The sequence below is a fragment of the Rhamphochromis longiceps genome, linkage group LG14 (genome assembly GCF_057381845.1).
Source record: "Rhamphochromis longiceps isolate RC_006_pf linkage group LG14, R_longiceps_female_GT1.1, whole genome shotgun sequence".
Classification (NCBI taxonomy): domain Eukaryota; kingdom Metazoa; phylum Chordata; class Actinopteri; order Cichliformes; family Cichlidae; genus Rhamphochromis; species Rhamphochromis longiceps.
The window spans coordinates 30,675,271-30,700,112 of NC_140570.1; the positions used below are offsets into that span (position 1 = coordinate 30,675,271).

At 38.7% G+C, this 24,842-nt stretch overlaps 2 protein-coding genes and 1 long non-coding RNA gene across 4 annotated transcripts; 1 reads left to right on the forward strand and 2 right to left on the reverse strand.

Moving 5' to 3' along the window:
* Nucleotides 1–125: 125 nt before the first annotated feature.
* Nucleotides 126–5,692, reverse strand: LOC146654392 (dehydrogenase/reductase SDR family member 11-like). Its single transcript, XM_085429129.1, has 7 exons — nucleotides 4,908–5,692; nucleotides 3,696–3,905; nucleotides 3,338–3,432; nucleotides 2,116–2,245; nucleotides 1,881–1,973; nucleotides 1,730–1,795; nucleotides 126–1,606 (listed from the first exon to the last, which is right to left on the reverse strand). Exons 1-7 carry the CDS (start codon nucleotides 5,037–5,039, stop codon nucleotides 1,577–1,579), a joined length of 756 nt encoding a protein of 251 aa, XP_085285255.1. The 5' UTR covers nucleotides 5,040–5,692; the 3' UTR covers nucleotides 126–1,576.
* LOC146654393 (uncharacterized) lies at nucleotides 1,870–17,878 on the forward strand. 2 transcript variants are annotated; one of them, XR_014914744.1, is made up of 7 exons: nucleotides 1,870–1,999; nucleotides 2,149–2,270; nucleotides 4,308–4,390; nucleotides 4,936–5,147; nucleotides 5,613–5,671; nucleotides 5,853–9,317; nucleotides 17,713–17,878. It is a non-coding gene; the product is annotated as an uncharacterized LOC146654393 (long non-coding RNA). The 2 variants fall into 2 exon arrangements; XR_014914745.1 differs by lacking the exons at nucleotides 1,870–1,999; nucleotides 2,149–2,270 and adding an exon at nucleotides 2,307–2,366.
* On the reverse strand, nucleotides 16,806–24,533 carry LOC146654394 (dehydrogenase/reductase SDR family member 11-like). Its single transcript, XM_085429132.1, has 7 exons — nucleotides 24,301–24,533; nucleotides 22,215–22,424; nucleotides 18,387–18,481; nucleotides 17,487–17,616; nucleotides 17,275–17,367; nucleotides 17,113–17,178; nucleotides 16,806–16,997 (listed from the first exon to the last, which is right to left on the reverse strand). Exons 1-7 carry the CDS (start codon nucleotides 24,430–24,432, stop codon nucleotides 16,968–16,970), a joined length of 756 nt encoding a protein of 251 aa, XP_085285258.1. The 5' UTR covers nucleotides 24,433–24,533; the 3' UTR covers nucleotides 16,806–16,967.
* Nucleotides 24,534–24,842: the final 309 nt, after the last annotated feature.

The window sequence follows — 24,842 nt, forward strand, 5'->3', positions numbered from 1 at the left end:
AGGGTAGAAACAAATTTCCATAAACGATCCATATAAAATAAAATAAAACTACACTAAGCATTGTTACATTATTATACTGATAAAAATGAACTTTGACACAGAGTCATGTGTACAGAGTTATAATGGATGATGAATTGCAATTCGGTTATAGAGTAACATAAACTGGCTGCTCGCCTAGTTTCTTGGTGTCATCTCAGCATGACACAGCAGAAAAAACCTCATTATCATTAACTTTATTTATTATTATTTGTGGCAGTAGTATTAGTTGCAGCAGTTGGAGTATTTTAAATTGGATTTCTCTTTTAGGAACAGTTGTGGAGAAATGACAGACATGCTTTCTCTTCTCTGATAGCTTCTAGAAAAAACAGATGTTGCCAGTGCCATCATAATATGTGCTCAGCGCCTCTCTGCATTTTCAGAGTCGTGATTTTCTCTTATTTCATGCTTTTTACTGTGACTCATTGAGCTTTCCTTTTAATTGCATTTTAAACACAAACACTTTACTCATATTAAGATAACACTGATATAAACATGGCAATACTGATGTATGGAATTTAAACCATGGCTGGTTCTTCGTGAAGAGCACAAAATGTCCCAAGAAAACATACCTCTGAAGATCATCACTATTTTGCATTTCAAAGCTCTGCTTTTACTTCCATTACAATATTAGCCACTACAGGTCATAGTACAGTCGTGGCCAGAATCTACTGCTCTTTGGTCAAGTCACACTTGAAAGGGACCAAAACACCAGGGTGGCCAGCACTTTGACACTCTGCTGCCAGTTTTTGAAACCAAACTTATATGATTTCTTGGTAGGCTAAGTTTTGTATTGACAACTCCTTTAAAAGTGTACTCTCTCAGATACCTGCATTTAATTATTTACAACAAATGTATTATTTATTACAACCACAATTAACACTAGCAAACAGTTCTCTATTGCATCCTTGACAATGGAGCATTGTGCTTGCTGAGCAGTGTCAAATTGTCAAGACACTCAGCGATTTGGTGAGTGTTTTCAGAAATATTTGCATCATCCACACAAACTGTTGGAGAGTGCAGAAATCTGCTACCGTACAAAGGAACCACAACAGAGTTTTTAGTACAGCACCATATACCTCCTTGCCCCGAATTTTACCTAGTGACTGCCAAAAACTTCCAGCAACCATTCACCAACTGGTTGGAGAACATAGATTAATGAACAAAGGCCACTTACCAGTCTCTAGGGCATAGTTAATAAGAACAGTTTATTGTTAATTCTGTTGAGTTCAATTTCAGTTTAGGTCAGTGTGCATCTGAATTGAACAAAAACATTCTCAAGTCTTTCTTCATTCGCATTAGAAAAATTTATTTTGGTAATTTTCTCACAGTCATTTTGACAGTTCTGTTTGATGAAAAATTCAACTTTGACTTGGCTTTTTATCATTTTAGGATCATGTAGGAGTGTGCTCAGTAATGGTTGGTGGTTTTTATTTATTTTTTCTTAGCAGAGGATAAATGGAGAGCAGTGTTGAGCAGTCAGGAGTTTCACACCACTTTGTTGTGGAGGCTGGATTGTGTGCCTGCACTGTGTTACCAGCTACACAGCTTCAAAGTTAATGTCGCCAACCTGAAAGGAAAGTTATAGAAATATTATCTTATTTTGAGTAATCTGGTGATATTTACAATATTAATGAGCTAAATTCAATAAGTGAACATTTAAAAAGTTGAAAATAAGAGAAAACCTACAAACCTGAACATGAGGCGGGGCGCTGAGCACGTATGTGACAGCACTGGCAATGTCTTTTGGTTCCAAAGGCTGTCAGAGAAGTGAAAAATGCTTAATAACTTTTATCAGAGTAATCATATTAACAATCTATAAACTGTGAGATTAATAATTATACCTTAAATTCACTGTACATAGCAGCTACTTTTTCAGGTTCATTGCTGTGGAGCCGTGATACAAATTCTGTGTCCACTAAACCAGGAGAGAGGCTCTGTAAAAAACAAAAGAAAAACAAAGGTAAAAGAAGTGTGATTGTGTGTCGACTTCGGAAAGTATTGTAAATGTGTCTCATAGCAGCTGAAATTGGTTTTAAGGGCACTTTTTGGGTTTATCAGTGTTCTTTAAAACCTTACCGTGGCTCTGATATGAGTTTTTTCTGCACGCAGCTCCTGCCTCAGGCCCTCAGTCAGCGCGGTTACAGCGAACTTGGTCGCCATGTAGAAATGTAAATCGGGAATGGGATAGACATGATGTCCACCCACACTACAACAGAAGAACATTTCACTAGGTCAGCATTTACCAACATATTTTTTATCTGATTTCAGGATCACATCTGTGTTTTATCCTTGGAGGAGGAGTCCTCTTTACCAAAGAAATGAAACGAGTGAGCGCCACTGGCATCTTAATAAAATGTCACCCTCTTCCTCCTCATCTCAAACTCATCTACTGAACTGAATTCCAGGATTGAATATACAAAAATGTGCACAAATATGCCTATTTATTCCCAATATTGGGAATAAAGGCAAATCTTTTCATTCTCACTATTGAAATCTCCACAGTTTCCATTCACTTTAGGTTAAGAGTCTTGGCATCATCCTAGACAGCTCACTATCCTATAAATCTCACATTAATGATCTCACTTGTTCTGCCTATTTCCATCTACGCAACACGGACCGATTGTATCCTTCTCTTTCCACCCAGTCTGTATCCTTTCTTGATCATAGTATAGTTACATCCCACACTGTCTATTGTAATTCTCTCTTGCATGGTTTCCCCCAAAAATCCCTCCATAAGCTTCAACTGGTTCAAAACTGCGCTGCCCGCATACCAGCACATCATCCATATCCTTCAGGAATGTCACTGGCTCCCTATGAAATTCTGAATGGCATACAAGTTTCATCTGATTACCTTCAAGACCCTTCATAACCTTGTTCCTCCTTACCTTTCTGACCTGTCAAGCACTACCTCTTCTGCCCGCTCACTTCGATCTTCTTCTTCTATCCAGCTTGCCTTCTTTCCCCCTCAGCACCATGGGAAGCAGAGCTTTTAGCTGCTCTGCTCCCAGCCTGTGGAACTTTCTACCTCCAGATATAAGAAACATTGGTTCTCTCCCCCAGTTGAAATCTCAACTTAAAACCTCTCTGTTCAAGTCTGCATGTTTGCTGTGAACTTATTGTTTGTATATTTTATCTTGTTCTTTTGATTGTTCTTTGTTTGCCATTAGTGTTACCAACAGAAGCTCATAATCTCAATCTGAATCTGAGCATGATTATATTCAAAGATATTTGAAAGATGTTTAAATCATCAGACTTCACAGGCATGGCCGTCGTTGATCATCAGTAAATAAAACTGCACCTGTTTATGTTTATGATGTGCCCATCATCCACATTTCTCTCTTTCATTGACTGATAAGCTTCACGTGCACACATGCTCAGTGCAAGAACGTTTACCTGCAAGAAACCATGCAGAAAAATAAAAAGTAAAAATTATTATAATTATTATTATTATTTTAATGGGCTAAATTGTTTTTGGTGTTTTGCTGCTGTAACAGAATAATTCCCCAACTTTTAGAGCTACATAAAAGTGATAATTTTATTTCATTCAATATTCTGCAAAGAAAACATTCCAGTGAATGTATTTCCACATACCGCACACAAAATATTATTGAAGTCTAAGTCAAGATAATTGTTTTCTAAAATATCTGAGCTCTTACGTCCATCATGTTCTTCCATCCACTGCTTTTGCCATTTATCAACGGCTCTGGCTGTGCCAGACCAGCATTGTTGATGCACACGTCCACGCCTTTGTGCTGATTTTTGATCGCTGCAAACATGGACAGAATCTCCTCCTCTTTGGTCAAGTCACACTTGAAAGGCACCAAAACACCAGGGTGGCCGGCGCTCTGACACTCTGCTGCCAGTTTCTGAAAACAAAAAGCAAAAGATGATACCTTCATAGTCACCATCGCATTCAGATTCTTGTGGTAAAAATACTCTGGTAAAAGTTGAATTATCGATTAAACTCCTTTACTAAGATAAAAGAGAAAAATTCCAGGCTCTGAAATGAATTCAAAGCATAAAAGTAAGAAGATAGGGACATTTCAATTATTTTGCAAAGGAAACATAACCTTGTACAACTTCAACATAATAGCAAAATTAGACATGGGAATGAAAATAATGAATATATGAGTATAGTCAGGGGCTAAAATGGGATTTGCAGATGTGAGAACCGTAGGATCACTGTAGTGGTTATAAGAGAGTGAGGAAATTAATCAAGAGTCACAATAGGCTCTATTGAGAGATCCAGCAGATTTTTTTCTCTACAGGCTGTGATCAGCTGACCTGTGCTGTGGCTGTTGACCCGAGGTTTACTGCTCTTTGTGGATTTACACAACTCATCAGTATGTAAGTAAGTAAAGTTTATTTATTAAGCGCTTTTCATAGACAGGTAGTCACAAAGCGCTGCACACAGATACGATAAATAGCAAAATGCACAGTTTACACAATATAGAGTTTAAATGTAAATTAAAAATATAAAAATGTAAAAAGCATTGGTCAACAGAAAGCTTGTTTAAACAGTAAAGTTTTTAACTGTTTTTTTTTTTTTATGTATGTAAGATATCATGTCTGACTTCTGTCTCCTATACTGCCAACATACTGTTTATAATTTTGTTCATTATGCTGCATAGTACACTACTTGTATCTGGTATTGTGCAGCTCATTTTAACCCATGCATATTGACCAATATGTACAGCATAAATGATTTATTGTAAAACAAAAAGTCTGTCGCTTGACAGCCATTATATGATGTCCACTTGACAGAGCTACATAACTGCATATTTGCATAACATTAAAAAGTCCTTTGCATTAGAGTTTTACATTAAGTGTTTCTCTTCTGAAATCAAGTTTGTTATTTCAGAGCAAACCTGTAATTTCCCCACGTCCCTGGCGCAGCCCACCACTTTCATACCGAGCCGGACCAGCTCCACGGCTACAGCCGCCCCGATCCCAACCGAGGCTCCGGTCACCAGAGCCACTCTGCCCCGCCAGCGCTCCATCACAGACAATTGTAACCAGCTCACGCACCAAAAGTATGAAGAGAGGGACGTGCCAAGATAGATATCCCTGACAGAATTAGTTTCCTCTGCGTCGTGAGCGCTCACCAGGTAGGGAGAACGGATCCAGTTGACTCCACCTCCATTCCAACCAAATTACTTGAAAATAGTAAGTAGTTACTATTACTTCTCCAAGAAGGTTATCCAGTTACTTTACTGATTACGTATTTTTAAAAGTAATTATTTCATTTTAAAAACATGATACACAACCTGAATACGTTATAAAGCAATAGACCTTTCAGCCCAATTAGATTTTTTTCTGCATAATCCATCTAAAATTGGATCACTTGAAAAATCCTCTTTTAAAAATTGGTTTTATTATTTTTAATCTTTTAACTTTATGCACATTGCATCAAGCAAAAAGTGACATAATATGGAACAACCTATGACTTGAAGAAATTTGTGTAACATTTAAACCTATTTTGTGCACATTCAGGCATGTAAAAGAAGCAATTTTTTTGGTGTTTATATTGTTTGTCTGTGATTTGGACAACCAAGCCTGTGCTCTCAACGCAGGGGAAACAAATTCTGCCGGGGACAACTACCTTGACATGACTGCCACAATAAAAACTGAAGTGAGTGAGCTAATTAATTTGTAACATTCTGTATAATATTAAGTATTTGTGACCATTCGGCCTCTGTCAAGGATTTCCTCGCTAAGATTAGAGACAATATGGGAAGAATCAATAATTCCTCAGTCATGCTCTATACAGCAGCAAAGAGACATTTAACTTTCAGGGGGAAATGCTTTTTTAGGATGAGTCCTTCCATTTTGGACAAATGGAAAACTTGTGGAGGTCATCAGCATTTCATAGCTCAACAACCAAGAAGGAAAGAAGGCGTGATTTGGTAATACTTTATACCAGAATTGTGACTCGCAAATTAAGAACTTCTGAGGAAGTTGAATTTTTAATCATGAAAGGTTTTGTTTGTTTTTTTTGTTTTTTTTTGTAAAATAAAAAACTGCACCAAACATTGTTATTATATTGGATACAGAAACCAATATAATAAGTGTTTCCTGAAAACCCTCTCCTGTCTGATCATTTCCTGATAACATTTACATTTACAATAATTGATTACACAGCGGTGGAGAGTAGACTTTATCAAAGTAGATGTCTTTCTGAAAGCGCTGTAACTAAGTTTAAGAATATAATCCACCCACTGTTATCATCTTCAATGCCCTGTACCAACACAGAGCAGAGCAGCTATCTGAACGCTACCCCAATAGAGGTCGATTATCTTGTTAATAATTTTACCTCCTCACTACGTACGACTCTGGATACTGTATCTCCAGTGAAAACTAAGGTCTCTAATCAGAAGTACCTGACTCCGTGGTATAATTCTCAAACACGTACCCTAAAGCAGATGACTCGTAATCTGGAGAGGAAATGGCGTGTCACAAATTTAGAGGATCATCATTTAGCCTGGAGAAATAGTTTGCTGCTTTATAAGAAAGCCCTCCGCAAAGCCAGAACATCTTACTATTCCTCACTGATTGAAGAAAATAAGAACAACCCCAGGTTTCTCTTCAGCACTGTAGCCAGGCTGACAAAAAGTCAGAGCTCTTTTGAGTCAACCATCCCTTTAACGTTAACTAGTAATGACTTCATGAACTTCTTCACAAATAAAATTTCTATCATTAGAGAAAAAATTACCAGTAATCATCCCACAGATGTAATATTATCTACAGCTACTCTTAGTACCATTGATGTTAAGTTAGGCTCTTTTTCTCCAATTGATCTTTCTGAGTTAACTTCAATAATTACTTCCTCCAAACCATCAACGTGTCTTTTAGACCCCATTCCTACAAAACTGCTCAAAGAAGTCCTGCCATTAATTAATTCTTCAATCTTAAATATGATCAACCTATCTCTAATGATCGGCTATGTACCACAGGCCTTCAAGCTGGCTGTAGTTAAACCTTTACTCAAAAAGCCATCTCTAGACCCAGCAGTCTTAGCTAATTATAGGCCAATCTCCAACCTTCCTTTCATATCAAAAATCCTTGAAAGAATAGTTGTCAAACAGCTAACAGATCATCTGCAGAGGAATGGTTTATTTGAAGAGTTTCAGTCAGGTTTCAGAGCTCATCACAGCACAGAAACAGCTTTAGTGAAGGTTACAAATGATCTTCTTATGGCCTCTGACAGTGGACTCATCTCTGTGCTTGTCCTGCTAGACCTTAGTGCAGCATTCGATACTGTCGACCATAATATCCTATTAGAGCGATTAGAACATGCTGTAGGTATTACAGGTACTGCACTGCAGTGGTTTGTATCATATCTATCTAATAGACTCCAATTTGTGCATGTAAATGGGGAGTCCTCTTCACACACTGAGGTTAATTATGGAGTTCCACAGGGTTCAGTGCTAGGACCAATTCTGTTTACATTATACATGCTTCCCTTAGGCAGCATCATTAGAAGACATAGCATACAATTTCACTGCTATGCTGATGACACCCAGCTCTATCTCTCCATGAAGCCAGATAACACACACCAATTAGTTAAACTGCAGGAATGTCTTAAAGACATAAAGACCTGGATGGCCGGTAACTTTCTGCTTCTTAATTCAGATAAAACTGAGGTTATTGTACTCGGCCCTGAAAATCTTAGAAATATAATATCTAACCAGATTCTTACTCTGGATGGCATTACCTTGGCCTCCAGTAACGCTGTGAGGAACCTTGGAGTCATTTTTGACCAAGATATGTCCTTCAACGCACATATTAAGCAAATATGTAAGACTGCGTTCTTCCATTTGCGCAACATCTCTAAAATTAGAAATATCCTGTCTCAGAGTGACGCTGAAAAACTAGTTCATGCATTTATTACTTTCAGGCTGGACGACTGTAATTCATTATTATCAGGAAGTCCAAAAAATGCACTGAAAAGCCTTCAGCTAATCCAAAATGCTGCAGCAAGAGTACTGACAGGGACTAGAAAGAGAGAGCATATTTCTCCTGTTTTGGCTTCCCTTCATTGGCTTCCTGTTAAATCCAGAATTGAATTCAAAATCCTGCTCCTCACATACAAGGTCTTAAATAATCAGGCCCCATCTTATCTTAATGACCTTGTAGTACCATATCACCCTATTAGAGCACTTCGCTCTCGCTCTGCAGGCCTACTTGTTGTTCCTAGAGTATTTAAAAGTAGAATGGGTGGGAGAGCCTTCAGTTTTCAGGCCCCTCTTCTGTGGAACCAGCTTCCAGTTTGGATTCGGGAGACAGACACTATCTCTACTTTTAAGATTAGGCTTAAAACTTTCCTTTTTGCTGAAGCATATACAGTAGTTAGGGCTGGACCAGGTGACCCTGAATCCTCCCTTAGTTATGCTGCAATAGACATAGGCTGCCGGGGGATTCCCATGATGCATTGAGTTTTTCTTTTCCAGTCACCTTTCTCACTCACTATGTATTAACAAACCTCTCTGCATTGAATCATATCTGTTATTAACCTCTGTCTCTCTTGCACAGCATGTCTTTTATCCTGTCTTCCTTCTCTCACCCCAACCGGTCGCAGCAGATGGCCGCCCCTCCCTGAGCCTGGTTCTGCCGGAGGTTTCTTCCTGTTAAAAGGGAGTTTTTCCTTCCCACTGTTGCCAAAGTGCTTGCTCATAGGGGGTCATATGATTGTTGGGTTTTTCTCTGTATCTATGAAGCGCCTTGAGGCGACTTATGTTGTGATTTGGCGATATATATATAAAATTGAATTGAATTGAATAGAAACCCTGTTTTAATAATTAAAACTTTAAACGGCCATTTTTGTGCACCAACTGATAGAAATGAACTTTTACACAGAGTCAGGTTTACAGAGTTATAATGGATGATGAATTGCAACTCACCGGTTTTATAGTAACATGTAAACATAAACTGGCTGCCATCCCAGTTTCTTGGTCTCATCTCAGCATGACACAGCAGAAAAAACTTCATTATTATTAATTTTATTATCATTATTGCTATTATTATTTGTGGCAGTAGTATTAGTAGCAGCAGTTGGAGTATTTTAAATAGGATTTCTCTTTAAAGAACACGTGTGGATAAAAGAAATATCAAGTTTGTTTGTAGACCAACACACATGCTTTCTCTTCTCTGATTGCCTTTTTTGTGTGTTTATATTGTTTGTCTGTGATTTGGACAACCAAGCCTGTGCTCTCAACGCAGGGGAAACAAATTCTGCCGGGGACAACTACCTTGACATGACTGCCACAATAAAAACTGAAGTGAGTGAGCTAATTAATTTGTAACATTCTGTATAATATTAAGTATTTGTGACCATTCGGCCTCTGTCAAGGATTTCCTCGCTAAGATTAGAGACAATATGGGAAGAATCAATAATTCCCCAGTCATGCTCTATACAGCAGCAAAGAGACATTTAACTTTCAGGGGGAAATGCTTTTTTAGGATGAGTCCTTCCATTTTGGACAAATGGAAAACTTGTGGAGGTCATCAGCATTTCATAGCTCAACAACCAAGAAGGAAAGAAGGCGTGATTTGGTAATACTTTATACCAGAATTGTGACTCGCAAATTAAGAACTTCTGAGGAAGTTGAATTTTTAATCATGAAAGGTTTTGTTTTGTTTTTTTGAGGTTTTTTTGTAAAATAAAAAACTACACCAAACATTGTTATTATATTGGATACAGAAACCCTGTTTTAACAATTAAAACTTTAAACGGCCATTTTTGTGCACCAACTGATAGAAATGAACTTTTACACAGTCAGGTTTACAGAGTTATAATGGATGATGAATTGCAACTCACCGGTTTTATAGTAACATATAAACATAAACTGGCTGCCATCCCAGTTTCTTGGTCTCATCTCAGCATGACACAGCAGAAAAAACTTCATTATTATTAATTTTATTATCATTATTGTTATTATTATTTGTGGCAGTAGTATTAGTAGCAGCAGTTGGAGTATTTTAAATAGGATTTCTCTTTAAAGAACACGTGTGGATAAAAGAAATATCAAGTTTGTTTGTAGACCAACACACATGCTTTCTCTTCTCTGATTGCCTCTGAAAGAAATAGATGTTGTTAGTGTCATCACAATATGTGCTCAGCGCCTCTCTGCATGTTCAGATTTCAGATTTTATCTTGTTTCATGCTTTTTACTGTGGCTTATTGAACTTTCCCTTTAATTGCATTTTAAACACAAGCAGTTTACTCATAATAAGATAACACTGGTATAAACATGGACATACTGATGTATGGAATTTAAACCATGGCTGGTTGTTAATGAAGAGCACAAAATGTCCCAAGAAAACACACCAATGAAGGTCATCACTATTGTGCATTTCACAGCTCTGCTTTTACAGTGGGATGCAAAGGTTTGGGCAACCTTGTTAATAGTCATTATTTTCCTGTATAAATCGTTGGTTGTTACAGTAAAAAAATGTCAGTTAAATATATCATATAGGAGACACACACAGCGATATTGGAGAAGTGAAATGAAGTTTATTGGATTTACAGAAAGTGTGCAATAATTGTTTAAACAAAATCAGGCAGGTGCATAAATTTGGGCACTGCTGTCATTTTCTTGATTCCAAAACCTTTAGAACTAATTATTGGAACTCAAATTGGCTTGGTAAGCTCAGTGACCCCTGACCTACATACACAGGTGAATCCAATAATGAGAAAGAGCATTTAAGGGGGTCAATTGTAAGTTTCCCTCCTCTTTTAATTTTCTCTGAAGAGTAGCAACATGGGGGTCTCAAAACAACTCTCAAATGACCTGAAGACAAAGATTGTTCACCATCATGGTTTAGGGGAAAGATACAGAAAGCTGTCTCACAGATTTAAGCTGTCTGTTTCCACAGTTAGGAACAAACAGAGCCGCTTGGGGTATGCTAAAGCACATTTGGACAAGTCAGCTTCATTGTGGAATAAGGTGCTGTGGACTGATGAAACAAAAATTGAGTTATTTGGGCATAACAAGGGGTGTTATGCATGGAGGAAAAAGAACACGGCATTCCAAGAAAAACACCTGCTACCTACAGTAAAATATGGTGGTGGTTCCATCATGCTGTGGGGCTGTGTAGCCAGTGCAGGGACTGGGAATCTTGTCAAAGTTGAGGGACACATGGATTCCACTCAGTATCAGCAGATTCTGGAGACCAATGTCCAGGTATCAGTGACAAAGCTGAAGCTGCGGTGGGTCTGGATCTTTCAACAAGACAACGACCCGAAACACTGCTCAAAATCCACTAAGGCATTCATGCAGAGGAAGAAGTACAACGTTCTGGAATGGCCATCTCAGTCCCCAGACCTAAATATTATTGAAAATCTGTGGTGTGAGTTAAAGAGAGCTGTCCTTGCTCAGAAGCCATCAAACCTGAATGAACTAGAGATGTTTTGTAAAGAGGAATGGTCCAAAATACCTTCAACTACAATCCAGACTCTCACTGGAACCTACAGGAAGCGTTTAGAGGCTGTAACTTCTGCAAAAGGCGGATCTACTAAATATTGATTTCATTTCTTTTTTTTTTTTTTTTTGTGGTGCCCAAATTTATGCACCTGCCTGATTTTGTTTAAACAATTATTGCACACTTTCTGTAAATCCAGTAAACTTCATTTCACTTCTCAAATGTCACTGTGTGTGTCTCCTATATGATATATTTAACTGACATTTTTTATTGTAACAACCAACGATTTATACAGGAAAATAATGACTATTAACAAGGTTGCCCAAACTTTTGCATCCTACTGTTCTTCCTTTGCAATATTAATCACTAGAGGTCATAGTCAGGGCTGGACTGGGACAAAAAAAATGTATGGTTTCTATACATTTTACGTCAGATAAAAACTTTGGTCGTAAGATTCAGAAAGTGTACTTTATTGATCCCCGTGTGGAAATTCCTCTCTGCCTTTAACCCATTCACTCAGTGAAGCAGTGGGCAGCCATTGGGCGCCCAGGGAGCAGTGTGTAGGGATGGTATCTTGCTCAGCTGTTCAGGGGAATCGAACCCCCGACCTTCCGATCATGGGGCCACCACTCTACCTACTGAGCTATCCCTGCCCCAGATTCAGATAACTATTTAATAAGAGCTAGATATTTTAAATGAGAATAAGAAAGAAAAGTATTTCTTTGTGCCCCCCTTTCCCTGTTAATGCCCTACCTGGCCCCCTGGCAAAACTTTGCTAGAGCCACCCCTGCACAGTTACCAGCTGTAAGCTACTTAGAAAAGGATCCTGGTGTTATGTGTCTCTCAGAAACAGTTCAGCTCTGATTCAGTAAGGACATCTCCTGGTTTCATCTTCATGTTTCCCTCTCACCAGGATATCCAAACCGACATCATGACCAGCAGCTTTTACAGCTGTGGCGCCAGCAAACATTAGCTGATACTAGAAAGTAATATTAAATAAATTCTAACAACAGCTGATCTTAAACTTGCTGCTGTTGTTTAGCACGACATCCGCCGGTTTCCGCTTTCTGGCGCAAAGTGGGAGATAAACAAGCAAGAGAGAAAAGCCGATCAGCTGATCATTGGTCAGTTTCATGATTGAAGTAGCAACAACAGAGAGAGGGGGAGAGAATGAGAGGAGAAGAGGCAACTGTGCAGCTTAACGACAGAATAACTCCAGCTTTGTGTCTTTTTCTATTGTAGCTGAAGTCTGGGACAAACTGTTCCTTTTCAGCTCAACACAAAATTTTCTCTGAATGCGGGACGATTTAATTTTTACAGGACGGTTGGCAACTCTACTAACTAACCTTATGAATAAAATAAAGTTCACTATCAGTAAATGGTAAATGGTAAATGGCCTGCATTTGTATAGCGCTTTTCTAGTCCCTAAGGACCCCAAAGCGCTTCACACTACATTCAGTCATTCACCCATTCACACACTGGCGATGGCAAGCTACATCAGTAACATCATAGCACCCACCCAGCTGTATAGAAACTCTGTCATGCTAGCTAGTACGCAGTACGAGTTATTGTCACTGACTGTAAAAAGTCAGCAGAACGAAAATAAACTCCACCTAAACTTGGTTTATATCTGACCCAGACTGACTGCAGGTCATAACTTCTTACTCTAAGTTCAGTTCACCTGACACTTGTCTCTCCTTCTCCTGCCTCCCCTTCCCTCATCCACATGCTGGCCTCTGTGGAAGCTCCGCCATAGCCGCCACCAAACAACTGAGTTATTTTTACACATCGACCAGCATCTGGCCAATGCACCACCTTTCATTGTTTCTACCGTTACAAAAAAATAAAAAGAAAAGAAAAGAAAAAAATCACCGGCCCATAAAAATGAAAAATCACCATCGGCCTGATGCCAAATGCCCGGTATGCCTGATGGCCAGTCCAGCTATGGTCATAGTACAGTCCTGGCCAATGTTCCCTCTAAGCTGCGTGCGTGCGCAATTGTGCACTGCTGGCACGGTCTCTGCGCACAGAAAATCTGCGTTGTGCACCAAAAAAAAATCTAACCTGAATTGAACTTAAAACAAATACTTTAACAATTCTGTTTTGCAGTGTTAGTCAGAAAGTGACTGGCTGATCCCGTATGGGATTAGAACGATGCCACCTTATCCCATAGTCCAGCCAATGATGCGATTCACATTCATATATATACGCAGCTAATGAACGTCATTGACAGGCTATGACAGCGTCCTTATGTGACGACACCGGTGTTTTAGCTAGCAAAGCAGCGTGGCTGATGTGGAGTGAAGCCACGTTAATGACAACCTGTACAACCATTGGAGATGTGAGCAGGACAGACGGAACAACTGACAGAAAAAGTGTGAACTTTATACCAGTTTTTAAATTGTGTTGATAGGCCAAGTAAAACTGGAGTTATGATAAAAAAATATATGCAATGTTTGGTTTTCTTCCTGAATTGACTATGTGCACGAGACAATGCTAACTTCCTGGTTTGAGACCGGATGTGGGGTAGTGCATTTCCGGTAGCTTTACTTTGCGGTCAATCGCTACTGCGAAGATATACTCCAAAATCATGTCCAAAACTCGAAAACGGAAAGTTACAAAGAGGAGAAGGTGGGAACACTCACCGCTGTTGTGTCATAAAAAATCTAATGATCAATTTTGACGTTTAAAGCGTTTAGATCGATCAGTTGTTTACATCACTCAACACAAGCAGAACTGCATTACTGCAGCAGAAGACACATCGTCCACATTCAGAAGCACATCTCTGTATAGTCACTGGTCTTATGATTTAAACAGGCAAATGTTCAGCATTCAAACTACAGCTGAAGAATAGTCAAACCAGATGTTTCCCCCGTTATGTCGATATCAGCTAGTCAAGTACACGCCTACACGGCATGTTAACAAACCGTGAAAAAAGCCACACAAAAAATGAATGATTGCTGGTAACGGTTTCTATACATTAGTATTTATGAAGGGTATGTTGTGACTTACCTTCAAAATTACAGCGGTCCCTCGCTGTAACGCGGTTCACCTTTCACCTCGCTGTTTCACGGATTTTTTTAGTGCAAGTTTGCATGCTTTTTTTTTTTACATCACATTTTGTCCTGCGTCCTGATCGCTGCAGACGATCTCCTCCGTGACGTCTCTCCTGTACAGTACAGAATCGCTGCATTGATCGCTAGCAGTGTGACTCTGAGGTGCAGTACTGTATGTCCACCATGTCCACCAAACGTTTTGCACTGTCAAAAAATAAAATTGGCTACTTGATTTCACCTATCGCTGGTTATTTTTAGAACATAACACCCACGATAAACGAGGGACAGCTGAGAAATATAACATTTGAATCCCTTTTCTCTTTTGCTCTGAGGCGCGGGGGAAAAATATCGACAAGTCGATGAACATCATTTACAGATATATTGGGTAAATGCCCAAGACATCTATAGAAATGTAAATCGCCGCTTGATTCATTTGCTTAACTTGTTTTGGACCGTAAACCAGGCGCGAATAGGACACCGGAAGCAAAGCTCCCCACAGGAGTTTCCGCACCGGAAGTAGCATATGCTAACGTGCACATAGTCAATACTATCGTTGTTTATATTTACTGCGGGAAGAAACAGTAAAAACTGTGTTTTATAAAGAAAACCTCAAAAGCACTCTCCGCCTGTGAGCAAAAACAACACCAAAAAAAAAAAAAACCCTATTGCTATTGGTCGAAAAATGTACCATGTCGACCAATCAAAAAATGATAAAGCAACATGGCATTTAGTTGTTTAGGAAGGGGGAAGTTTTAGGAGTGACGGCGGTGTTTTGAGACGTGAGAGATTTGCGACGTTTAGCGCAAATCTTGTGTAGTTAGTGTGTAGTGTAGTCAATAGTTTTGTTTTGTGTGTCAGAACAATGAGGCGACTGCTGAATGTTACAGGTGTTACAGGAGTGATACATCTCCTGTTGTCAGGCCTGCAGGTATCAGGCTGTTGTTCTCTTTTATCTCATAGTGGACAGAAATTATTTTTTGGAGTGACACAAATAATTTGTGTGGCATCAGATTTGATGCAGAACAGCTGATTGTTCTGTAAATAGTTTGAAATGTTTATTTAAAAAAATAAATTGTCCAACATTTAATTGTTAATTGTCCAACATTGGTCATTATATACTGTATTTTGCAGACAGAGTTACAGGACTCTCTCCCAGAACACAGACCCATACTCATAATTCAAGTCAGAGCTTTATAAAAAAAAAAAAAAAGTTTTGTTTTCAAAATTGGAATTCAAGTTATTTTTACTTCCAAAAGTGTTAACATACTACACAGGTCATGAACAAGATTTTTTTTTTTTAAATTTTCATTGTAAGTGGGCTAAAGCAGTTAATTAATAGTAGTCTAACATAAATGTAAATGCTGTAATTTGATTATTTTAATAAACCTTGGATGGATTCGATGCTGGCATAACCACAGTGCACACGTCTAATGTTGCTCACAGTGGTCCAAGGGACCGCTCAGGGAGTTTGTGTGGTCGCTCAGACACATGAAAAATTAGAGGGAACATTGGTCATGGCCAGAATCTATTGCTCTTTGGTCAAGTCACACTTGAAAGGGACCAAAACACCAAGGTGGCCAGAACTTTGACACTGCTGCCAGTTTTTTAAGTCAAACTTATGTTTTCTTGGTAGTCAAAGTTTTATATTGACATGATAGCTCCTTTAAAAGCTTACTCTCTCAGATACCTGCGTTTGTTTATTTACACCAAATGTATTGTTTATTAGAGCCAAAAATGAACACTAGCAAACAGTTCTCTATTGCATCCTTGACAATGGAGCATTGTGCTTGCGGAGCAGTGTCAAAGTGTCAAGACACTCAGCAATTTGGTGAGTGCTTGTAGACATATTTGCATCATCCACACAAACTCCCGGAGAGTGTAGAAATCTGCTACCATACAAAGGAACCACACAGAGGTTTTAGTACAGCACCATATACCTCCTTGCCACGAATTTTACCTAGTGACTGCCAACAACTTCCAGCAACCATTCACCAACTGGTTGGAGAACATACATTGGTAAGTGACCTTTGTTCATCAGTCTTTAGGCCCTTATGACTTGTACGGTTGCTCCATGACACCCCCCCCCCCCCCCCCCCCCAAACCAGCTAAGGTTCTAACCTGCTGAAATGAACATCTGCTTAACAGTAAAAACACTCTTAGAGCTTAAATACTATCCAGCAACTGAGATCTGTTACAATAAGAAGGAAGCTGTCATTAATTAAAGTGTTTTCATGGGCATTCCTTGCTGGCCAGTAGGACGCTTGTAAAAAGGTACCACAGGGACCTTTGATAAGAAGACAATTAGACAGAAAACAGCTGGATGAGTTTCCTTTATTTTATCCTTCTGTGAATTGATTACAATCTGACAGTGTTGAGAAGTAAGGAGAGCCGGTCACACTACTTTGATGTAAAGATTGGGATGGGTCTCACGGCCAAGTTGCATGACATCTGCTACAGACTTTCAAGCAAAATCTCCCCAATCTGAAAGAAAAGATAGATGAATGTTATCTTATGACTAAACTGCTGATATTTAAAATGGAAAATAGAAAAGTTCAAAAGGTCACAAAAAAGAGGAAAATGAGAGAAAATCTCAAACCTGAACATGAGGAGGGGCACTGAGCACATATGTGACGGCATGGACGAGGTCTTTTGCTTCCAGAGACTATCAAAGAAGTGAAAAGTGCTTAATGAAATTTTAATAGTAATCATATCAACAATACTGTAGCGATTGTAGGAAATGAAGGAATAATGATTTTACCTTATTTTTAGTGTATACAGCAGCTGCTTTATCAGAATTGTCTCTGTAGACGCGGTATGCAAATTCTGTCTTCACAACGCCAGGAGAAATGCTCTGCAAAATGACATTATTAATGAGGATTCTTCAAGAAGTACTCTGTGTGCATCTCATAACAGCTGACATTAGTGTTAAAGGTACTTTGGAGCTGGTTACAGTGTCTTTCAAAAGCTTACTGTGGCCCGGATATGAGTGTTTTCTGCACGCAGCTCCTTCCTCAGGCCCTCAGTCAGCGCAGTTACAGCATACTTGGTGGCGGTGTAGAAATGTCCGTCAGCATTAGGAAACACTTGATGGCCGCACACACTGCAACAGAGGATATTTACAAGTGTTATAACAACAATGGCAACAGTTTCTATATCGTTTAACATCCACCTGTTTTCTTTTGCTTATCTAATTCAGGGTCCAGGAGCCTCGGGTACAGCACAGACAGGTCCCAAGTCTGTCACAGGACACAGAGACACAGACACAGTTCAACTAAACTAACCCAACTTACTGCATGTCTTTGGACTATGTGGGAAGGTGAGAACTCCTGCAGACACAGGGAGAAGATGCAAACTACACAGAGAAAGACACTGGCCAGATGCTGGATTTGTGAGATAAGTTGTGAGATAACAGTGTTAACCACTGCATCACTATGCTGTTGTGCTGTAATTTAAAGGTTTCTATATAATGTATAACCAGGAAGGTACTTGTGTTTTGAGATTTAAAAAAAGCAAAACATTTCTCGGTTCTGGCAATTAGATTTGGTTTCATTTTTCTTGATGATTTTCATAGTAAACTCAAAAATCTTTTAGTTCTGAACTGCTAGCTGGCCAATGAAAGCAATATGAAGATGTCCCTTTTGGTTCTAATATATTGTTATTGACACAGCAGTCTGGTATTTATTTTTATTGGACCTACCAGTAATAAAAACACTCATTGGCTATAGTAGGGTTCTTAAAGGGGGAGATACAATGTGTGCTGTGAGAAAAGTCCATTGTGCAGAGTTGCCAAAAGAATGACTGAATTATAAGATGTTTGTGTAAACTGCACAAGCATACCCATCACTGTCCATCAGTAAAATAAAACTGCACCTGTTTATGTTTATGATGTGCCCATCGTCCACATTTCTCTCTTTCATTGACTGATAAGCTTCACGTGCACAGATACACAGTGCAAGAACGTTCACCTGTAAGAAACCAGCAGTGAAATAAACGGTAAAACAAATATATGTAATCAATGCATCAAAATGATACTTTTCCTTGTTGCTATTTGCACTCAAGATGAACAAATTCTTTTAATTCAATTCAATTTTATTTATACAGAACGAAATCGCAACAACAGTCGCCTTAAGGTGCTTTATATTTTAAGGTAGACCCTAATACATACAGAGAAAAAACCCCAACAATACAATGACCCCCTATGATCAAGCAAAGTGGTGACAGTGGGAAGGAAAAACTCCCTTCTAACAGGAAGAAACCTCCACCAGATCCAGGCTCAGGGACCGCGACCAGGTGGGGTGAGAGAAGGAAAACAGGATAAAAGACATGCTGTGGAAGAGAGCAGCTTACACCTGTTGCAGGATAGCTAAGGGAGGATTCAGAGTCACCTGATCCAGCCCTAACTATATGCTTTAGCAAAAAGGAGTTTTAAGCCTAATCTTAAAAGTAGAGATAGTGTCTGTCTCCCATATTCCACAGAAGAAAGGCCTGAAAACTGAAGGCTCCCATTCACCTTTTAAATACTCTAGGAACCACAAGTAAGCCTGTGGTCTGAGAGCGAAGTGCTCTAATGCAAGGATACAATACTATGACATCATTAAGATAAGATGGGGCCTGATTATTTAAGACCTTGTATGTGAGGAGCAGGATTTTTTAATTCAATTCTGGATTTAACAGGGAGCCAATGAAGGGAAGCCAGTATAGGAGAAATATGCTCTCTCTTTTAGTCCCTGTCAGTACTCTTGCTGCAGCAGTTTAGATTAACTGAAGGCTTTTCAGGAAGTTTTTAGGACTTCCTGATAATAATGAATTACACTAATCCAGCCTAAAAGTAATAAATGCATCAACTAGTTTTTCAGCATCACTCTGAGACAGGATATTTCTAATTTTAGAGATACTGTGCAAATGGAAAAAAAGCAGTCCTACATATTTGTTTAAAATGTACATTAAGGGAAATATCCTAGTTAAAAATGACTCCACGGTTCCTCACAGTGTTACTGGAGGCCAAAGCAATGCCATCCAGAGTAAGTATCTGGTTAGATACCATATTTCTAGGAATTTTAGGGCCGAGTACAATAACCTCAGTTTTTTGTGAATTTAGAAACAGAAAATTGGAGGTCATCCAGGTCTGTATGCCTTTAAGACATTTTTCTAACACACATCAAACTAATTGGTGTGTTATCTGGCTTCATGCATAGATAAAGTTGGGTGTCATCTGCATAGCAGTGAAAATTCATCCTATGCCTTCTGATGATACTGCCTAAGGGAAGCATGTAAACTGGTCCTGGCACAGAAACTACAGAACAATTGGATGCTATTTGATCGATATGATACATGCCACTTCAGTGCAGTACCTGTAATACCTACAGCATGTTCTAATCGCTCTAATAGAATATTATGGTCAACATTATCGAACGCTGAGGTCTAGCAGGATAAGCTAGACTGACTACTGTCAGGGGCCAAGAAGATCATTTGTAAAATTCACTAAAAGTGAGTTAGCAAATGGCTGCAATCACAGCATTGTAAAATTGGTTCAGCGATGGTCTTTGTTCAGCGGTTGTTGATCTTTGGTCATGCCAGTTTGGATAGTAATAATCCAGGAGCTGACCTCACAGCCCATTTTTTTCATTCAGTGGGCTGGTTTCAGTCATTGTGCAAAGGTACTGTTTATGAGGTTGGGTCATCTGAAACTGAAGATGTCACTTGGATGAGTGACGAAACGTTTCTCCCACTGAGATGCTACGTCCAGATGATCAGAATCAATTTTTTGGGACTTATCTAAAGGCGTTTCTGTATTTTGATGAGCTCTGAAACCTGATTGAAACTCTTCAAATAAGCCATTTGTCTGCATATGATCTATTAGCTGTTTGACAATTTTTGAAATGAAAGGTTAGAAATTGGCCTATAAACATCTAAAACCACAGGGTCAAGAGATGGCTTTTTAAGTAACGGCTTTTTAAGTTTAACTACTGCCAGCTTGAAGGCCTGAAGTACATAGGCAACAGTCTTTCAGCAGTCTTGTAAGAATGGGGTCTATAAGACATGTTGATGGTTTGGAGGAAGTAATTACTTATGTTAACTCAGAAAGGTCAATTGGAAAAAAAGACTAAATAAATACAAATGGTACTCAAAGTATGTGTAGATAATGTTAGATCTGTGAGATCATTATGAGTAATTTTTTCTCTAATTGTTAAAATTTGATTTGTGAATAAATTCATTAAGTCATTCCTAGTTGACGTTAAAGGAATACTTTGCTCAACGGTGCTTTTCGTCAATTTTTTCACCTTTTGAGGGAAGCCAATTGAATCTAATAAAATATTAAATACCACGTTGATTGAGACTGTCATTTGTAACATTTACATGGATATCACCCATAATAATTATTTTATTTGAACAGAGCACTAAATCAGTTAAAAACTCAGAAAAATCAGACAGAAACTCTGTGTAAGGCCCAGGTGGACGATAGAAGATAACAAATACGACTGTTTTTTTGAGTTTTACAGCTGAGGTGGACAAGGCTAAGCATCAGGCTTTCAAATGAGTTAAAAGTATGTCTTGGTCTTTGGTTAATTAATAAGCTGGTGTGGAAAATTGCAGGCATACCTTCCCCCAGCCTGTGCCTCGAGGATTTTGATGGTAAATGAGACTCAGGAGTGTTGATTCATTTAAACTAACATAATCATCCTGCTGTAACCAGGTTTCTGTAAGGCAGAGTAAATCGATTTGTTGATCAATTATTAATTCATGTACTAACAGAGACTCGGAAGAGAGAGACCTAATGTTTATGTTTTACTCTTCGGTGCTCATGAGGATACTGTATTGTTCTTTCTTTGTGACTTTTTTAACATTTAAGTCGATTTTTGTTGATTTTTAATATTTTACTGAATTTGCATTTATCCTTAGCCAACATGTCTTAAAACAGAATCGCCAATTCCTAGAGTCTGATCTCCTGCGAGTGTGTCATTGAGTGGGGAAAAGTAGTTAGCCACATGAACAGGTTGGTAGTGTACCGGGGGCTATGATACCTCCTCCCCGTCATCCAGCCATCCTGTTTCCCCAGCTACTCGACAGTCTGCCGGGGGACACCTAATGGGGCCTGCGCTACCTTCTACCTTCGGCTGCACTGACTACAGGAGGCTGGCTAGCTAGAGAGTTTTCAAGGATGCAAAACAGAGTCTCGAATTCAATATCATTAAAATAAAAAATTTAAAAACTAAGCTAAGCTAGTGAATCCCTAAAGACACAGTGAGTGAATACAGAGACATAATTTAGCGAGTAAATACAGTTTTTATTACAACACATATGCTACACAAAAACATCACTGTGTGTTGCAACAGGAGGTGATACTCTACGCAGAGAGAGCGAACACCAAGTGAAAGCCTTTAGCCAGTTTTGCATAATATTTTATCTTTCTCATCTATTGTGATTGTGTATTTATTTTAACCAGATGGGGATTTTCATAGTTTGACATTTTAACACACTATTTATCCAACTTTTTGTATAAATAAAAGACATCTATCTCATTCTAAAAAATGATGATGACTCAATTTATCATTTCATTAGAATACAGTATTCTGCTGGGAAACCACTCCTGTGAATGCTTTCATATGTAGCACACAACAACATATTACATATGTTATCAATATTATATTGCATACCAACCAGGAATATTTTCTTTCTAAAATAACTCTGAGTTCTTACATCCCACATGTTTTTCCAGCCACTGGTTTTGCCATTTAGCAGCGCCTCTGGATGAGCCAAGCCAGCGTTATTGATGCACACGTCCACGCCTTTGTGCTGCTCTTTGATCGTGGCGAACATGGACAGAATCTCCTCCTCTTTGGTCAAGTCACACTTGAAAGGCACCAAAACACCAGGGTGACCGGCGCTCTGACACTCTGCTGCCAGTTTCTGAAAACAAAAAGGAAAAGACGATACCTTGATAATCACCTTTGCATTCAGATTCTTGTGGTAAAAATACTCTGGTAAAAGTTGAATTATGGATTAAACTTCTTTACTAAGATAAAAGATACATTTTCCAGACTCTGAAATGAATTCAAAGCAAAAAAGTAAGAAGATAAGGAGTTTTCAATTATTTTACAAAGGAAACCCAACCTCATACAACTTTAACATAATAGCAAAATTAGTCATGGAAATGAAAACTTAATTTAAACATAAACTCTAATGAACACCTGAACGATAGTGAGAACACAAGCATAGACAAACAAATGAACTTATAGCTCTATTTGCTGCAGCCTACATTGTAGATGGATGAGTCTGCCTCTACATCTAAACAGAATATACATATACTAATTTAATAATATGAATACAATACATCATTATATAATTATTATTAATATACTATATGAGTATAGTCAGGGGCTAAAATGGGATTTGCAGATTTGAGAACCCTAAGATCACTGTAGTGGTTATAGCAGTGTGTGGAAAGGAATCAGGAGTCACAATAGGCTCTATTGAGAGCTCCAGCAGATTTGTCTACAGGCTGTGATCAGCTGACCTGTGCTGTGGCTGTTTACCCGAGGTATACTGCTCTTTGTGGATTTACACAACTCATCAGTATGTAAGTTATCATGTCTGACTTCCGTCTCCTATACTGCCAAGTGCCAACATACTGTTTATACCATTTTTTTTATTTTACTGCATAGTACACAGCTTGGATCTGGTATTGTGCAGCTTATTTTAAACCATGCATATAGACCAATATATACAGCATAAATGATTTACTGTAAAACAAACAGTGTAACGGCGGATATGTAAAGCTAGCTCAACAACACGTAATATAACTATTCTGTAAAATAGTCAGATGTCAGATGTCTATTCATATTAATGTACAGAATTCACCTGCTTGCTACTACTACTGCACATTCACCCAATGTATATACTATATGTTCTCCCCCCCATTTTTGCACATGTCGAGGAGCGTGTCAGGCTACATTTCACTGTGTGTTATACAGTGAAATGTAGCCTGACACGGGTTACAAGTATAAGTATAACTTATACTTGTATAACTATGCATGTGACAAATAAAGAACCTTGAACCTTGAACGTTTGTGCTTTTATTTTGGTAACTTCCTGTGTGACCGAAAGTGAATGTTGTAACGGTAACTAGCTTGATGTACAAAAAAGACGCACGAAAACGGTAAACTACTGCTAACAGAGAAAACTGCCAAAAAGTGATTTGCCTGCCAAAAAGTGATTTCCAATGTTTCCGTGTATTTTTTATGTGTAATATCTTTACGTATGTTGGTAAATAGACTTCGGTGAACAGCGTTTACAAAGGGGTTATATATAGAATTAAAAGATTATCTGTTTTTTCAAGTATCTTTATAACTCTGTGTTATTGTACTCACATTATAACCAATCCGGTCCTTTTTCCCCACTTACAATATTTTTACAGAACTATTGTAATATTTGCTGCCATTTCTGCTGTCTTACTCTTACAAAAGACATTTTTAATGTTAATGAGATTTTTTTTAACTGCATAAATAAAGGTTCTATAAAAGTCGCTGCCAAAAACTGATTGCGGCTTCTACCTTGTTACACGAATGTTGTTTGTGGCTCAATATGACTTTGTGTCATCCATGAGGGATGCATTTGACATATGTTTCACATATTATAGGCCAACAAGTTACTTATAGCAGTTTAAATACGAGCAATCAGTTTTTGGCAAATACCGGAAATCAGTTTTTGGCAGACAATCACTTTTTGGCACAACACCTGCATAACATAACTCTTCCGAAATCGAGTTTGTTATTTCAGAGCAAACCTGTATTTTCCCCACGTCCCTGGCGCAGCCCACCACTTTCATACCGAGCCGGACCAGCTCCACGGCTACAGCCGCCCCGATCCCGACCGAGGCTCCGGTCACCAGAGCCACTCTGCCCCGCCAGCGTTCCATCAAAGACAGCCCTAACCAGCTCACGCACCAAAAGTTTGAAGAGAGGGACGTGCCAAGATAGATATCCCCGACAGAATTAGTTTCCTCTGCGTCGGGAGCGCGCACTAGGTAGGGAGAACGGATCCCGTTGACTCCGCCTCCATTCCAACCAACTAGACGTAGAAACAGTGACGAACTATCAAAAACCTAAAGACGAGTGTACATTACCGTTCAGTTTGTGGGTTACAACTGAAAATGATACGTTTATTGTTCTCATGTGTTATCAGCAGTGTTGGTCAAGTTACTTGAAAATAGTAAGTAGTTACTAATTACTGATTACTTATTTTTAAAAGTAATTAGTTACTTTGTTACTTACCGGTAGTTAGAATTAGGTTAGGGTAGAAACAAATTTCCATAAACGATCCATATAA

Excerpts from the sequence above, each read along its gene's own strand:
- LOC146654392 (XM_085429129.1), bottom strand. The coding sequence starts at position 5,039 with ATGGAGCGCTGGCGGGGCAGAGTGGCTCTGGTGACCGGAGCCTCGGTT. Across the intron at positions 3,433-3,695 it reads GATGGAAGAACATGATGGAC|GTAAACGTTCTTGCACTGAG; the intron begins GTAAGAGCTCAG and ends GGTTTCTTGCAG. Across the intron at positions 1,974-2,115 it reads AAACTCATATCAGAGCCACG|AGCCTCTCTCCTGGTTTAGT; the intron begins GTAAGGTTTTAA and ends TGTTTTTTACAG.
- LOC146654394 (XM_085429132.1), bottom strand. The coding sequence starts at position 24,432 with ATGGAACGCTGGCGGGGCAGAGTGGCTCTGGTGACCGGAGCCTCGGTC. Across the intron at positions 17,368-17,486 it reads ACACTCATATCCGGGCCACA|AGCATTTCTCCTGGCGTTGT; the intron begins GTAAGCTTTTGA and ends GTCATTTTGCAG. Across the intron at positions 16,998-17,112 it reads GTGCCCCTCCTCATGTTCAG|ATTGGGGAGATTTTGCTTGA; the intron begins GTTTGAGATTTT and ends CTTTTCTTTCAG.